Source organism: Ornithodoros turicata, chromosome 1 (assembly GCF_037126465.1).
Source record: "Ornithodoros turicata isolate Travis chromosome 1, ASM3712646v1, whole genome shotgun sequence".
NCBI lineage: Eukaryota > Metazoa > Arthropoda > Arachnida > Ixodida > Argasidae > Ornithodoros > Ornithodoros turicata.
In genome coordinates this window covers 51,612,611-51,630,906 of record NC_088201.1, presented here as the reverse complement: position 1 = coordinate 51,630,906, position 18,296 = coordinate 51,612,611, and the positions used below count along the sequence as shown (strand labels likewise).

General features: G+C 47.7%; 1 protein-coding gene across 1 annotated transcript in view; it reads left to right on the top strand.

Annotated features, from left to right (window-relative positions):
- LOC135378248 (post-GPI attachment to proteins factor 6-like) overlaps nucleotides 1–8,279 on the top strand; it is a 39,487-nt gene extending 31,208 nt beyond the window's left edge. The window contains exon 13 of the mRNA XM_064611219.1: nucleotides 8,114–8,279. Coding sequence (XP_064467289.1) covers nucleotides 8,114–8,181 — 68 coding nt within the window. The 3' untranslated portion in view covers nucleotides 8,182–8,279. The remainder of the gene's footprint in view (nucleotides 1–8,113) is intronic.
- The last annotated feature ends 10,017 nt before the right edge of the window (nucleotides 8,280–18,296 follow it).

Sequence of the window (18,296 nt, the reverse complement as noted above, 5' to 3'; positions counted from 1 at the left end):
AGGCCTGTAGTCAGTCACGTCAGGTAATTTGCCGCCTGACAACAGTATGTGGCGAACGTTGGATGCAATGACGTCTCTTGACGTGGCTTGAGCGACTACCTTTGCGGCTAAAACAGTTGGGTAGACTCCTTCCAACAGGAACACTTCTGAGGGTCGTTCCACGGGAAGAGCTTCGGTAGGTAGTGGCAATCTGCTCAGTCCATCGGCATGTGCGATGCGGCTTCCCTGTCGATAGACCAACTCGTAGCGGTAAGAAGATAACGTCAGGGCCCAGCGAAGAAGCCTGGGTGAACAGTTATTAGGTACAGGCTTATCGTGCGCTAAAAGTCCCAACAGTGGCTTGTGGTCGGTCACTATTTCGAATGAATGACCCCAGAGGTATTGATGAAACCTCAGAACGCCAAAAATTACGGCCAGAGCCTCTTTATCGAGTTGGCTGTAATTACATTCTGCTGGCATTAAGCTCCTTGACGCATATGCAATAGGAAGCTCTTCACCTGACAGTTCACGGTGCGCAAGTACAGCACCCACGCCATAAGGCGATGCATCACATACCAACACCAAAGGTTTCTTGGGGTCAAAGTGAGCTAGGACCCTAGCAGATGTTAGGAGGTCCTTACTTTTTTGGAAAGCGAGCTGCTGCTCGGTGCCCCAAGTCCATGGCGCATTTGCTCCCAGTAACTGGTTTAGAGGATGCAGTACTGTCGACAAATCAGGCAAGAACTTCCTGTAATAGTTCACTAGCCCCAGGTAGCTCTGCAACGTTTTCACATTCGTTGGCGCTGGCGCCTTCGTCACAGCTTCCACCTTCTTTGGATCAGGATGTAACCCCACCTCCGTGATTACGTGACCTAAATAGTGCACCCTAGGGGCCATAAAAATGCACTTTTCAAGTTTCAATCGTAGTACAGCTTCTTCAAGCCTTCGCAGTACAATATCCAAGTTCTTCTTGTGATCGTCGTCATCCTTTCCAGTGACAAGGATATCGTCGAAGTAAACCACGACGCCACGCAGATCTTGCAGCAGGTTTTCCATTATTCGTTGAAATAACGCTGGTGCCGTAGAAACACCGAACGGTAGCCTTACGTACCGATACAACCCTTTCTGAGTGTTGATGGTCACCAGGTTCTTGGACTCTTCGTCCAGCAGTATTTGTTGTTAAGCATCCTTGAGGTCAAGCTTACTGAATTTCTTTCCTCCTGACAGCTTAGCGAACAGTTCCTCAACCCTTGGATCGGATACTTCTCAGGTACGGCAACGGGATTTACGGTAATCTTGAAGTCACCGCAAATTCTTACACGTCCATCGCGTTTGACGACAGGAACAATGGGCGCGGCCCATTCAGACGTCTTTACTGGTTCGATAATGCCTTCACGCTGCGTACGTTGTAGCTCCTCGGCGACTCGGTCTTGAAGAGCAAACGGTACTGCACGCGCTTTAAAGAATCTTGGGCGTGCGCCGTCCTGAATTTGTAGTTTCGCTGTGACATCCTTCAGGGTACCCAAAGTATCTGAAAAAACGTCTTGATGCTTAGCAATAACGTCCTCAACAGTTGAGACCACGCAGACGCGTGTGTCCTCTGCTGTCAGAGCCATGCCAAAAGCTTTCATCCAAGTGCGGCCGAAAAGATTTGGACAAGAACCCGGCGCCACGTAGAGTGGTAAGCACTCCTGCTTGTCACGGAACTTCACTTGAACGTTCACGCATCCTCTCACACGAGTTAGTTCACCAGAATAGCTTCGCAACAGTACGTTGGAAGTCTCAAGCTTTGCATGGGGAAGAACCTTGCGCAGAACATTTTCACCGATGATAGATACTCCAGCACCTGTATCGAGTTCCATTTCCAACGGAACACCATCAAGGACGACGTGCGCGCGAAACGGATCGCTTCGATCCGACGCATTCCAGAGATCAAACACTTGAGACACAGAAGTAGCTTCTTCTTCGTCTTCAGATGGATCTTCAACGGCATGTACTGGTTTCTTTTTGTCAGACTTTTTCTTGTCTTCCACCTGTTCTTTCTTCTTGTTTGCTTTTCCTTGGCAAACTTTCGCCAGGTGACCTTTTTTCCCGCAGCTATGACAAACTGTGTTACGATGTCGGCACTGTGTCGCCAAATGCTTCTCACCGCAGCGGTAACACGTTATTCCTGTCGACTTATTCTTCACAAAATTCGCAGCTGTGCCCTCGGATTGTGTGGACAGCGTTCTGGAATCGTTTCGTGCAGCTTCAATTGCGACAACAGTCTTCTTTGCAATGGCTAGGGTAAGATCTGGCACTTCGAGTAGTCGTGTCTGCATTTGGGCGTCATTAATGCCACACACAATTCTATCACGTAGCATACTGTCCCGAAATGTGCCGAATTCGCAATCATCCGACAATCTGTTCAACGCAGCAATGAAATCACTTACGGCTTCGCCTTCCTGACGAACCCTTGTGTTGAACTTGTAGCGAGCGACTACTTGTGACGGCTTTGGAGAGTAATGACTATCCAACGCCTCCAGGATGGCGGGAAGTGCCGTGGCGGACGGTGCAGCAGGCGCAAGCAGGCTCCGAAGTAACGTATATGTCTGCTTTCCACAGCATGTCAAAAAGACAGCGCGTTGCTTGTCCTGAGCAACGTTGTTAGCTTCGAAGTACTGCTGAATCCTTTCCCGGTAGTCAGTCCACGCAGAAGCGTCGCCGTCGAACTGCTCAATATTGCAGTAAACTGGCATGACGGTGAGTGCTCTGTAGATGCAGGTCTACTCGAACAGCAAAGATGCAAAGTGGTTAATCCTCGTCGCCAATATCATAGTCGCGGGATGGCGTAAGTATAGAAACACACAGACATCATGGCGAGTTGTATGCCTTCGAGTCACGGCGTAGCAACTGCAACGTCGTGCTCTCTGTGCGTGAACTTTATTTCGTAAAGGAAGAGTGAAACGCGATCAACACAAAGGTACGCCGCGCAGTCGAGAACTTAAACACTGGGTAGTATATCAAGGGAATGGCGGCGCAGTGATATTGGATAAGCTACCAAAGCCTTGCGCCGGCGCTGACGTAATTGACACTGGATATCACAGTAACACATAGCGCAGTCCAAGAAAAGCCGACAGTTCTCTTATGTCATTTCTGTTAAAAACAGGGGGTTGCATAAGATCAACCTGTTTGTAACACAGGATTTATAAAATGTTGTCTTTTTTTTTTTTTTTTTGACAGCGCTTCGTGTTAGTGATTATTTCTACAGTTAGCGTAGGCTACGTACACTCACGTTGGGTGGGCCGGCCGCTGTTTCAAACACGTTGATTATTCAAACACTTCTCGTATCACAGCAGGCTCGTAGTCGAAGAGCCAAGTCGCTGTTGTGGACAGACGTTCTACATGGCGGAACCGTCTGATCATGGACTCTCTCAGGGTACGAAAGGGTACTTCATATGCCCGAACATCTGTTTTTTTGTGTTTTTTTTTTCTGTATCAAGTTTTCCTAGAATTTTTCCCGCCGTCCACAGAAGGACAAAGCCAGAGCACTTTGCTGCTGGGCCCATTATTATCGGTAACAAACTTCAGTTCTGGCATAACGTGGGGACGGCTGCGCCAATGGACAAAGTACAAAGACAACTCTGAGTCCAGCAGTATAACCTGCATTTTGGGGTTGAGGTCAATGAACGTGGCAGGTCAATGTTGATTGGAAAGCACAGTCAGACAGTATTTTCCCGCACAGTCAGTAAAGGAATAGAATAACGTGATAACGGTGGGGGCCACTGAAAAGAACGCGATAAGGATCCCTGCCCCTGCAGCCTACGATTCTTTGTAAGTTGAGCTCAATATTCTTCGTAACAGGCATCCGTTCTGGCATAGCGTGTTACGGCGCTAGGGCAATGAACATAAAAGTGCAAAGGCAAAAGGGGGACTCGCCGCCGTAACCGACAGCACAACCTCAGGATTTTCTCGCTTACTTTTTTTTTGTGCGTGTGTGGTAAGAAGAGAGAAAACACAGAAAAGTATTCACTGTTACCGGGCATATTACTTCATAACCTAATACTATGTACAACGCAATAGTTCTGCAATGAACATGGTAAGGGATAGACTTTCTTTTTTGTCGGGAATCCTGACCAGTATGACGCTTTGACTGGTTGGACCTCTTGACTCGTTGGATCTCTTGACCGGAAGCGGTGCGCTTCCGGTCAAGAGATCCAACGAGTCGGGAGATCCAACCGGTCACGTGACAGGCGAGTTCAGAGATCCAACCAGTCAAAGCGTCATACTGGTCAGGGTTCCCGACAAGAAAGAAAGTCTATCCCTTACCATGTTCATTGCAGAACGATTGCGCTGTACGTAGTATTAAGTTAGGAAGTAATATGCCCAGTAACAGTGAAGAGTTTTCGGTGTTTTCTTTCTTCTTAACACACACGCACAAGAAAAAAGAAAACAAAAAGTAAGCGAGAAACCTTGAGGTTGTGCTGTAGGTTACGGCAGCGAGTCCTTCTTTTGCCTTTGAACGTTTATGCCCATTGCCCCTAGCGCAGTAACACGCTATGAAAGAACAGATGCTTGTTACCAAGAATATGGAGCTCAACTTACAAAGAATCGTAGGCCGCAGGGCTTAAAACTTATCCTTGTCTGGTTCTTTTCATTGGCCCTCACCCTTATCACGTTATTCCATTCTTTTACTGACCGTGCGGAAAATGTGACTGTGCTTTCTAATCAACATTGACCTGTCACGTTCATTGACCTCAACCCCAAAATGCAGGGTATACTGCTGGACTCAGAGTTATCTTTGCACTTTTGTGTCCATTGGCGCAGCCGGCCCCACGTTATGCCAGAGCTGAAGTTTGTTACCGATCATAATGGGCCCAGCCGCAAAGTGCTTTGTCTTCGTTGTTTTGTGGACGGCGGGAAAAATTAAGGTAAAACTTGATATAGAAACACACACACACACACACACAAAAAAAAAAAAAAAAAGAAGCTGTTCGGGCATATGAAGCTATTTTTCGTACCCTGAGAGAGTTCATGATCAGTCGGTTCCGCCATGTAGAACGTCTGTCCACAACAGCGACTTGACTATTCGACTACGAGCCTGATGTGACACGAGAAGTGCTTGAATAATCAACGTGTTTGTAACAGCGGCCGGCCTACCCAATGTGGGTGTACGTAGCCCACGCTAACTGTAGAAATGAGATGTTGATTTCCCACCTGCATTTGTATTTTGTTTATACCGCACGTAAAACGAGTCCCTCGTATTCCGATACGAGTACTTTCTGTTTAGCGACGTTAGAGTTAACGACGTAACACAAAGGGGTCAAAAGATACAAGCCTGGCAAATCCTCAGACGAGTCAAGAGATCCAACCGGGTCAAGAGATCCTCCGAGTCAAGAGATCCATCGGTTGATCTCTTGACTCGATGGATCTCTTGACCCGTTGGGTCTCTTGACGTGGAATCGCATAGTGGGGCCGATCATCTGGGACGCACGAGGACAGAAATATCACTCTAAATCAAGCAAATGCACTCACCTGATCGTCGAAGCTTCGGCCAAAGCCTCGTGTCATCCTTCCATCCGGAATTCATTGCAAAAAAATTAAAATCTGAGAAAGCGTCTCTGGGTTGCACCGCCGTACTACGTGCGCTGTGCCAATAGGCAGCCGAAAGAGAAGGCAAGCAGTGGCGGGCAAGGTCACGTGCGCTAAGATGGCGGCGTCCAGATAACTCTGCTGTAAACTGTCTGTAGAGGGCCGTTTCACGCCAGATGATCCAATATGGCCGCTCGAACACCTCCGACACTTTTTTTTAAAAATTAGTGCGCGTAGAGGGCCTACGCAGATGAGTAGTGGTGAAGGTCCCACCTCAAAATACATAAAAAAAATATCTTACTGATATTTTTAAGAAAGCTGTAAGAGTAGCACTGATGCCATTTTTGCAGGCGGGTTATGCAGCCGGGCGGATATGCTGTGGTAAAGCGCATATAACTATTGGAAGACTACATAAAAGTGACTCTCTAATAAGACGTTTTCGAGGAAAATGCGAGACAGCAGAATTGGAGGCAATCATTATTTGAATCCACCCTTTTTTTCTTCTAAAGTCATGAAACGAGCACGTACTTGGAGATATAAACCGCCAAAAAGTTGACATTCAAATGAGGTGAAACCAAAACTATACGCACTTGTCGTGGGCCGAAACGACACGTGGTCCTCCAACGCGAACGCCCGTCGCTCCTTTTGCGCTTCAGAAGTGCGTGGTTTCGGTTTCGGTTCATTTCAAGTACGTGCTGGTTTTAAGCAACTGAAAGAAGAGCGCGGATTTGAATAATGACTCACTCCAATTCCGCTGTCTCGTTTCCCCCCGAAAACATCAAATTAATAAGTTCATAAATTAATATTAGGTAATTAGTTGTCCAGTAGTTACGCTTTCCGTCAAGATGTCCGCATGGCCCGCACAACCCGCCTCTGACAACAGAATATAGGTAGCTAAAAGTTTTATTATAAAAAAAAAACTATTTAAAGGATTAAAAAAAAACACCCTGTATATTTCCTCAAAGCTTTGGAGGCATCTGATACTTAGCGTCAGTCACGTAGCGTAAAGTCAGAAACGTGCACTGTCGTGTCCGTGGCCTCGCTCCGATAAGCGCCCGACTACCGGAGAACAGTGGAAATAGCAATGGACCGGTCAACTATCACTTTCGGGGCGGTCGGTTGCAGGTATGGTATCGTTTTTTGACGAACACCTGTAAGAACAACGGCCCAAGCGCAATGAAAGAAGCCCTAGGAAGTCATTCACGCAAGTTTCAGATAAGCAGTCTTCTTTCATTGCGTTTCAGCCGTTCTTTTCTTTTCTTGTTCGCCCCCGTGTGTTCACAAGTGACACTATGCCAACATCCGGCCATCCCCAAAGTGACAATCGACCGGTCCAATGCTGTTTTCGCTGTTCCCCGATAGTCGAACGCTTATCGGAGCGAGGCCAGTGAAACAGGAAATTTGGTTAACTGTGGCCCCCGCAGTACATTTTCGCCATTTACTCGCTCGCGCTTTATCTGATGAACTACCTAACGTGATTTTTATGTCATTAAAAGATGCAGTACTACATCCTCTATAGCTTACTCAAAATGCGTTCTTCATGCTGCGCGCAAAAGATGCGATTTCTGCTCCGCTTGCCATTTTTTTTCACGTCTTTCTATTCAACCAGCGGGTGAAGTAAACATAGTCCCTCATTGAATAACACCATAGGCGCGTTAGAAAAAAGTGTGCTTCCTCGCGAAATTACTTTATACGTTAGCAACGCTTGAAGAATGGAAAATTTTGTACTTTTAAAATTTTCGGCCGCAACTTTCGTAATGCGGCGGTCGTGATAAAAATAGCTGCCATATCTCATTCTATAGAACAGAGATTCCACTGCATCGTACTAGAAAGCTGGGAATCTACTGTTTGAACTACGCTAGAAAATATTAGTTTTTCTGGACTATCACTATACTTAGTCGCCAAATGCGCTATGTATTACGCTTTATAGTACCGGTAGTATAATATTGACCGTTGGCACGTATTCTGTGTTTGAATTGTAGTACACACAATTAGCGTTAGTGTCCACCCCTTACCACGAAACGTTGCCCGACCCCTCAAATGACAGTACGCTAATCGCTGCTCGGACTGCGCTCTCAATGGCCAACCATTAAACGTCGTCAGCCCCCGACGTCGTAATGACCCCCCCCCCCCCCCCAAGCCCAGCTAGTAGGCTTCATCTTATTCTCTAGGCGACGTTCCACTATAAGCTGGACATCAGTGAAAGTCATTTTGGAATGAAGCCACGGTTGCTCCCCAGCCAATCGTGCTGCTTATGGTACTCGACGGTAAGTGATATTATTGGTAGGATATGCGCAGTGTACAAACTCCTATTCTTACGTTGTGAAAGGGTAGTCTTCACCATACGTGCACAAAACGAGGTACTAGGTCAATGTCATTTAACTGGAATCACATCTAAGAAGGAAGAAATAGAGACAGCGTTATTCGTTCTGACTTCTGCTTCGTTGCCTATACCAGTTTCTTATTTCTAATATGCTGCAGTATAGTCCTTTGCTATTATTGAGTGCACCAACACGGCTAAGTCAAATGAACGAAGTCCATTCCACTATTTTTTTTTTTTCAGGATACACCTTGGAAGATAGGAACTGTTCCAATAACAACGAAGCTAACAACAACGATAGTATAGTCTAGAAGTCTGACAAATTGTGATGGGTACTGCAGTAAAGGATCAGCCGCATGAGCTCGTGTTTCGTAATAAAGCACTGCGCCTGAACACAGTGTAACATAGGGATCACGTGACTTCTTGGTACACTGGGTGGACGGTCAGCGGTACGTTGCAGCTACGTGTCCATGGTTATTACGCTGCGCTGTGTCTTTGTGCTTAGGTAATAGCAGAGGGAACTGGAAAACTACTGGAAGAACAACACTGTTCATTTGGGACAACCCGTTTTACACAAAACATTGTTAACACCGATAATTACAGTGGACCTCTTCTACTAGTTTCAGCTTTGTTGACAATATTATAGGAAATTTTTGGAAGGTTATGAGCTCTCCTCCATGGCCAATTTGTACACTGTAAGCAAAACTTTCGTTGGGAGAGTGAGCTGTAGTTTCTTGGGACACAGTAGTAACCCTTAACTGAAGACCTGACTGTTGAGTTTCCAAAGGTCCGATCTCATGTAGTCTAGTCTGGACTGAGGAGGGTAACATGGCCTTGAATCGGAGGGCAACGAAGCGGACAAATCGGGACGGAAAGAACATAGCACGATGGGCTCACTAACCAGCAAAGACAAGTTTACACCAGCTCTTTGCCTTGACCCTTCTGTGTTAAACATAACGTCTAGACCAGTGTTTCTCAAAATTTTCCAGTACGTGACCCCTTTGAGTAGTACCAAACCGACCATGGCCCGCCAACTTTATATGCCTTCCGAAAATTTTCCTTTCTTCAATGACGCAAATACATTTAGGTTGTAATTTCTTTAAAAGACATTAACCACAGAGAGAGCTACCAAAAAATCTTATTAATGTTGTTTAACAAGGATTCATCTAATCACGTATTTTAATGAGAATGACGAATTTGCTTTCTTGATACAAGCAAATCAATACGTTGGTCTGTGTGGCTCAAGGCATATCGCATGTCTGCTTGGACCGTCCATGACCCCGAGAAAAAGGCTCATGATCCACTTGGGGGTCATGACCCGCAGTTTGAGAAACACTGATCTAGACTATATACAGTGGCGCGCAGACTTGCCTTAAAGTGCCACTACGGACTATATCTCGTGTCTTCAGAATGCTACCAAAGTTATGTTACTGAAATCTTCTTGTCTCACTCTACATTCCTGCAAAATATTTTGATTCTACGTGTCGCGAAAGCTAGAGAAAATTATTTTGCTTTTGATTTTTGAGAACTGTGGCATATGTTAGGCTCCGACGGAGCGCTCGGCTCTCATCTGGCAATGTTGTTGCCCTTCGCGTCTTCCGGTTGGCGCACTTTTTGCACTCCGTTAGCGGAGCCCCACGTGACATATCCTCCGTCAGCACCGACCTTCGAGAAAACACAAGGAGGGAGAAGGCATCTCTCCCATTTCCCCTCTTTCGATCTCGTCACGTGAGTTCTCCAACACGTGGCCCTCCCCCGACGCCGCTGCTAGGAGACGAGTACCCTCTCCAGAACATGACACTGCAATTTGTGGGCTTATGATTACGTCACCGGCTCCTCGAGTCATCGAAACTTGTGGAGGCTCAGCAGATCTTCAAAAATTGACAGAAATGCACAGCGTTCGTAAACAGGATTGAAATTTCGCGTCTAGAATCGCTGAGGCACCTTCTTTTCATGCACTAAATAAAATAAACACAGTTTTCCAAGTCCGGAGTGGCACCTTACCAGCGGAGCGCGTGTCATCGGGCCAGTGGTTTATCCAGAATTCTTTGTCTGGGGTGTTGTTGCGAGTGTGTGTGGGCTAGTGGGTGTCCGGACAACATTCACAACACTTATTTCGAACAATATTTATTTATGGTGGAACACGAACAATATATTACTTTCAGTTTCGTACATCGCAAAGTTATGTGACAAACACAAATAAGCGGCGATGATAAGGTAAGACTTCCGCCACAACCAAACTAAGAAAACGGGAAATATAGGCGTTGTGGTTGTCATTCAACGGGACTACTTCTCCGTCTTCTCAAAGGTTTCTGTGCGGTGTATTTAACCATATATCAAGGGCTCTGTCAATCACGTCTTCATAGTTGTTGTTCTCCTCTACAGAGCCGTTCCTGATGCATGGAATGGCAGGCTCTTCAACGGATATCTTCATGAGGGCATCCACGTGCTCAGGGAGAAGCCGAGAACGCTCGGACGACAAAATTCTGTTCATTACAGAGAAACTCCTTTCAACACCGGCCGTCCGTATTGGCAAGAGCAAAATCTTCTCGGCGGCTGCAGATAAGGCAGGAAACATCTCTCGCCTCTCTTCCACGCCAATGTGACGAGACTCTCATGACTGGCGATGTCACCCGGATACCGTTTATATAGTTTGAATTCTGTGGACATCCCATCCTTGCTTGTTCTGCACAGATCAGCAACGCCAGTGAGATCCGTCATTTCGCTTCTATTCTTCAGCATTGTGTGGAATTTCGCTAGTTCTTGAAGCTTATCTGAGTTTCATGTTATCCGTAACTGTTGTTCTATAATCCTCCGCAACTTTCAGCGAATACGTCGTGCTCCACATGAATCCCGCTGGCTTATGCCTTGCTTAGGATGTCGTCCGTCTCACGTCTCAAATCACGAATTGTTGATATCTTCCAGTTCTTCTATCACGGCATTTATCGCATTCGTGGCCTCTGAGATATTTCCCTTGGATGACTGTAGTGTCCCACTGAGGATGGCCAGTCGGGAAAGTAGCGCCGCGAGCAAGACTCGAATGAAGATCGTGGAGACCTTTCGGAACACAAGAAGAAGGCCGCCAGCATGAGATGAGTGGTACCCAGCTTCCACATAAATATGTTCAAAGGAAGCACAAATGGCGGCATAATGCTGGACCACTATTTTAATACTGCCGTGGTAGGAGAGCCATCGTGGTTCCCCCGGATGGACTAGCTTGTGCGACATGACGCCAAGTGCTTTTTCTGTCTCCTGGAGGACAGACTGTAGAGCCTTCCGACTGCACTAAGCACGCGCTTAATTTCGCGACTTTTCCTGCAGCTGTGCACAAGAGCGAGTTGCAGTACGTGACTTCTGCAGTGCACGAAGGTTAAATCCGGTGAGTAGGCCTTAAGTCGTGCCTGAACTCCGTTAGTAGCCCCACTAAAGTTTGCTCCCCCATCGAACGGATCTGAGGAAATGTCGCGAGGGTCCAGACCAAGCTTTCGAAGCTCTGAAATCATGACAGAGGTAATTGTTTCTGCATTCGTTGCCTCAGAGGGTGTCGCAGATACAAAATGTTCCTCAACTGGAAATTGGACACTCGTGGAGGTGAGGCACCGCACGCAAACGCTAAGTATCTGACGCCGTTAATATCGGTACACTCAACCGCGGGAACGGAATAGGGCTTCCGCGACGGAATGCGGCGACAGCCTCGCCGAAGGCATGAAGAAATCCAGTTATGCTCGTCGATGACAGCCGATGAGCGTTCCGCGGACTGTTTCTCACAGCACTTGCAAGTACATTTGATTTGTGCATGCTCGCATGCATGCATGATCGCATTTGTGCATGCGATCACAAAAAGTTGCAAGTGCAAGGTCTGGCCAGTTTGAAGTGGTATGCGGGATTTCTGAGCGAAACAAGTAGTAGGCCAGCTTTCATTCCTTAATGGATCCTTGGCCGTGAGCTCGTTTCATTTTATCTGCAGCACAGCAAAGCCACTGGCACCAATGCACACCTTTGCCTCGAAGATGCTCGTCGAAGAGACGCGGCGCGGAGTCTACTCCTCCGAGAGTAGCGTTCAGTCGAAACTGGCGACGCGCTTATGCCCATAAGCTGCATGTGTTCGACGAGGACGCGTGTCAGGACAAAAAGTACTGTACTGCTTCCGATACGCGGTCTCGGGTTATGGTGGTTGGTGGTGACGCGCCTTGTGGTCTCTCGTGGTAAATCGTGTCATGTGCTTAAGCATATTTTCCCACAGCACATCGAGGCCTGTGCTTTGCCTGCAGCTTTGAAAATTTTCCGCTCCGATGCCATCGCAGCGCATTCTACATAGGCTGAAGAAAACAAGAAAATAAGTTACAAAGCGTCTCACTGAACATCAAAACTCGGAGCTGAGTCTAAAAACACCACGAAGCACAGCGAGCTGCAGTTTCTTTCACCTGTTACGCGGAAATATTAAGAAAAGATAGAGAGCGTCGTATAACTACATTTTTTTTTACCCCAGCAGCGGGGAAAGTGTTGGGGGGGTTCGGAAAATTTTGGGGGGTTGTTGGGCGGTTGTTAGGGGGGTCTGGATAAATCACTGCATCGGGCGCTGATAGACAGCTGGATACGAGATTGGGATGATCCACTATCCCCTTGGAGGGAGAGTCGGTACGCATAACGGATGCGGTTCCCTGATTATCGATACATGCACGTGATCAAGGCCACCCAAGGTACTGTTTGGGAGACTGTTGTCTAAAATCTCCAGCCCGTTGCGGAGCGATTCCCAATCGGCGATGTCGCGCACGAAGGAACTATACCAATACCTCCGCGAGGGGAGGCCGAAGTCGAATAAAGTATCAAACTCAAATGCTCTCCCAGCAGACGCCGCCGTGTATGCGATGGTTCTCTCTCTCGACAGGTGGCACTGCATGGCATTCCCTCGCAGAGCTCTGTTCCCTCGGAGAATGTATTGGTATTGTTCCCTCGTACCCGACATCGCCGATAGGGGACTACCACGGACTGGAGATTTTAGACAATCGTGTCCCAAAGAGTACATCAGATAAACGGAGCAGTGCTCCTGAGAAGCCGAAACGCGAACGCATCCGTTGTGCGTACCGACCCTCCCTTCAACGGGATAGTGGATCATCCCAATCTCGTATCCAGCTGTCTATGAGCGCCCACGCGCTCCGCTGTTAAAGGCAAATCTGCGCGCCACTGTACGTGTAGTCTACTGGAAGCGTCAGTTATGATTTGTTCCTTGGTCACAACCCAGGAGACCTGCACTGCGTGCTTTTTTTAAAACTTCTCGATGTCTCTCTCCCTCCAAATTGGAACCTGCAATATGCGTTTCACTGCTCACGGAGTAGCAATAATAATGGTACTACCGTGCTTTTTTTTTTTAAATTCTGGGTTAGCGCCGCGAAGCAACTGTGAGCTAACCGGGGCGAGCTGTGTGCTATGAGCGGCGTACAGACGTGGACAGATTGAGAGAGGACAGCAGGAAGGAGTGGGGGACAGGGGGGGTTAGTATACGTCCTGGGACGACTTCAGAGGGAACTCTGCCGACATTCGCCTGGAACGTCTTCGGAAAACCTCCGACAGCACAGCCGGTGACAGGATTCGAACCAGTGTCACTTTCCAGCCTCAGTCATCCTAACCACTATGCCACAAGAGCTGGTGTACCGTGATGTTACACGTAAGGTTTGTATGCGCAGTGTGGCGCAGTAGCGGCCGCGTAGAAAGCAAACATTCACACAACTATGGGCTGACGACGGTGCCGCGACATCACAGTCGAACCTCGCAAACGGGGACTTAACCATAACGACTGTCATTCGTATGAGGTGCTTCGGTCAAGTGCCCCGTAGCAGGATGGGGGGCATAGTTGTCTCGCGACGTAAAGCCACGAATTATTATTAGGGATCGAGGGCCACGCGTCACAGCGGTGGGGCGGGGTTCACTTCACCTCTATCTACTAGATAGGGAAGTGGCAGCTTTTACTGGTTATCGTGCACACCTTTGTTTTTTGTACGAATTCCAGTATACTGTACTTGAGCAAATGCAGTAAATAATAATAATAATAATAAACACTTGCTAAGGTGCCACATACCAGCAGAGACTCAGACGAGTGCTCCTGTACGACAAGTTATCAAATGACTTCCACGCTGGAATTGTAGATGTAGCTATCAAGTCCAAAGGGCTACGTCCGTTAGAGACAGAAAAGAACCCTGAAGACGATGACATGAATGACATGACATTGGCAGTGATAGTAGTAGGGGCACAGGAACAAAAAGGTATGGGATTACTTATTATTTATTTATTATATACTGCTAATCGCCTTTTGGCGACCGTAGCAGGAACAGGCTACAATGTTTTGGATGTATACATGAAGAGCAAACAACGACAACAAAAAAGATTCAAACACAGTAATACATAGAATAGAGCGTAATGAAAACCTAGAACAAGCACCTGAACATATAAAGAGGAAGGGCTGTACAGCTACTGTGGGACGATGGCTGATGAGAACGCATGTAATGATGAAGCATTTGTTATCTCGTACGCTAGTGCATTCCTGTCTGTTATTGTGCGCGGAAAAAAAGAAAACCTGAATGCATTTATTCGAGAAAAAGGGGCAACAAACGTGCTGTTATGCCGGGATCGCACTGGCCTATTTTCGTTACGCGAGATATATTTGTTGATGTCGATACGAAGTTTTCCATTGACCATGAGATAAAGAAGTTTAAGCATGTCGCGTGAGCGCCGAGCAGTTAGTGGTTACTTACCCAAATCCCACTGGTATTCCATGCTCGAACTGTCCAATCCCAAGTCGTGGTCCAGAGAACACAAGCACAACAGTTGAATGGAGCAAGGTGCCTAATTTCGGAACTTGCACCCCTCAGCCGCTTCCAGGCTAAAGAGGAACCAATCCCCAAAAAGAGGGAAAAATGAGAGCTTCCAACGTGTATCCGGCGGCAGCGCCCCCGATGTCGCCCTGTGTTTTGCTCTGGGAGATATCAGCTTACTATCTCCGCACGTGTCCAACACCTCCTAATCAGGCCTGCGCCCCACGTGACACCGCGTCACACACGAAGGCCTGCTGTGGATGCTGCTATGACGTCAATGAAAGAGCGAACAAGAGAAAAGCTCGAAGCAGCTCGCAAAGCTCACGCAGGCCTCCGTGAGTTGGGCAGTGCGCAGGCCTTCTACTATCTAGGAGGTGTTGACGTGTCCCACCTTCAGATATTCCGCGTATCAATTACCTCATCATCGCATGTGACGGAATAGCGAAAGGAAGTAAGTGAGGCCTGCAGTATGCCTACTTTGGGAGTGTCGGTGCAGAAGCCGCCTGCATCTGAGTGCGATGAAAACGCGGTGGACCGTCTAGAGGACCTCAGTATGGGATTGCCCGGGTGTCGATCTTCGATTCTGAACCCGCAAAAAGGCACTGCGTTCCGCGGAGATTTATTCAAATGTTGGGACTAGTGGATCCAACGGGCATCACGGGAGACGTAGCTAACGGTTCTGCCCCTGTCCAACACGATCCATGTTGTCAGGGGACGCCCGTGGGGTCGTCCGCGCGGAAAAGGCTGGGGCAGCTGGTCCGCTGGGCCCAGTGGGTCACAGTACCGTCCCGATAAGCTCGACAGTTTTTTTTTCAGATTCCCACTGCCTACTCCTGTGGTCCATGATGCGATAAAAATACGGCTAAACTACGGTAACTACACTTCTACCAGCAGCAGTAGCGGGGAGGCGGCGGTGGCGATGGGCAATGCCGAATATCGGGTTAGAGGAAGTTAGCCTAGGTTAGGTTAGGTTTGGTTCGTGCAGCTTGCCTCACGGCTATGCTATGAGTTGAACTTGTGATTCACACGCTCTAGGCGGTGCCGCCATCAGACTGCCCCGACGACGTGTCGTTGCTGTAGTTTACCCAAAAATCACATTGGAGCGAGTTACACGTACCAATCGACTCGGCGTTGTTATCGCAACGTTCCAGACCGCGCGTGACCGGCGAGAGCCGTGTGCTCACCTGGAGACAATGATGGGTACCTTGTACTATACTTAAAATACATTTTTTCCCCATTAGTTTCCCATCAAGTACTGAAGTACCCAAACTTAGACTCCAGACAAAGAATTAAAAAAAAAAATCCACCCTACTAAAAGAGCTAAAATGACAACAAGAAACCGAAAACACAAAGATAGCGCTATCTGTGTTTTTTTCGTGTTCTTGCCATCGTTTTAGCGCTTTTAGTGTGATGCAATACCAACAGTCCCATCACATCCTCCTGGTCTGCGGACAGTACGACCGCGAGCGCTCTCTCATGAAAACTGCTCTGCGCCGATCAACGCCAATTCAGCTTAGTCAAAATTCTCGGGCCATGGCCGGACCCCTCACGTCAGATGCAAGGCGTACGAATTGTTGTTGAGTTCCTCTCCAGCACTGGACTAATGGACAGTCTCTAATAGGACACTTTCTCATCCCTTCCGCAAGAGCAATGGGGCAGTGTACCGCAATAGCGACGGTGAATTACCCACTACATCATCATCCCATTTATGCGTGTGTGTGTTTGCCCTTTGTCTTTGACATCCCACAAGTTTATAAGAACGCGGCCGTTGCAGGCCACACTGTCGCATTCCTGCGTTTGTTCCCAGCCCCATCGTGCCTGCGATTCCTCCATGGACGTTCCCGACCGCTGCAGTCTCTTTTTCCATTCCTGGGCTGAAAGGCCGGAAGAATCAGACAGCAACTCCAGTTTTGAAACAATTAACGATGTACATGATGCAGAGCAGATATTCTGAACATACGGCTGTGTTCACGGATGGATCTGCCAGATCGCAATGCTAGGCAGCTACCTTTTACCATTCCGGATGACTCGGCGACTCATGGGTACCAATTATCGCATCGCACATCCTCCACGTCTGCAGAACTACATGCCATCTTACTATTGCTCAGAAATGTCCCATTCACTCAAAGCCGTAGATGGGTGGTATACTGTGATTCCAAAGCTGCCCTGCAATGTATTGCCCATATGGGGCTTCGTGGATCCGTGGCTCCGGTTGTTACATCTATCCTCCACGAAATGAGCCGTCTACAGACGAGTAGTGGTCACAAAGTATCCCTGCATTGCAGAGTTGTACGTAACTCGTTACAAGTAACTCGTTACCCAGTAACCAGTTACTTTTTTCGGTAACGAAGTAACGACCTAGTTACTTTTCTAAAAATTGTAACTAATAACGTATTCAGTTACAAAAATCGGTAACTCGTTACTCAAGTTACTCGTTCCTTTCCTTCGTTTACGCTCGGCTTCAACATGGACGACATGGTCAGTTAGTATGTGGAAATTCCCGAAATCTCATACGCTTCTAACACGAGGTGACCTGACCTGGATGTTCAGCTCCTGGGAGCCTCTGGTCGACAGTCATTCTTTTGTTGAGTCTGAAGGTGACCGGCATGACGAATGCCGCAACACTTCCCGGTCGTGTCATTGACCATGAAAGCATTCTTGGAAAAATACCCTGAATGTGTCTGCGGGTGTAGGTGTTATCTCCCAGCAGCTGCCAATGGATATACTAGAGTAACTGAAACTCGGATCCTGAGATGGCACTGTCAATCTCTGCTGATTCGCCGTGTTGTTGTAAAGTGGGTCCACCCGACGTGGACCACGAAATCCCGGGTTTATTATATGCAGCTCGCGCGTGTCATTGGCCTACCAGCCTATCCCGGGAAGAAACCTTAGTCCCCGTATTTTCGCTCCCACCTCAACACTTCTGAGCTCCAGTGAGGATCACTCGTTGGATTATAAGATGGCACAGATGATAATCACGTGAGTGTGGCCTGGGTTGGACGAGACGTTCAGGGTGAAGGCGGCAAAAGGTGACGGGAATGTAGTATTTTAGTGTCTTCTTTGCTTTCCCAAACTAAAATGACCCAGTGCATCCCACTCGTCGCATTCGAATTTGGAGAAGCGTGCCCAGGTAAGCGTCTTCAATATTTTAGTTAGCTGTAGCAGTTACCATATCGAGGATTACACGTTAACGGCACTGCTTTCCACGAGTCCATCGAATACCTCGTGGAGCCAATGCCGTGTTGTGAGGCCCGAGAACATTTGTTGATGGGGGGGGGGGGGGGTATGTTTATTGAAAGAAAGGAAAGGTTAGCCATGCAAAGAGCCAGCTTATACAACGGCTTGTAGACGTTGGTGTAGCATTTATCAGAACATATCAGATATATCACATATTTATCAGAACATCAACGCACAATATCGCGCTGACGTCGTGTAGCCTCCTAACCGTGGTGCCAAAATAAGGGAATAAAAGCAGCTGTTGACCTTGAATTCACAGAACGAAAAAAGAAGGGAAGTCAGCCTCGCTACTAATCAGGCGCATCAAACAAAGGTGGTTGTATTTGATGCAACCATGCCTTTCCACAGCAATTTTTCAGTCTTGCCACAGAGGCTCTCTC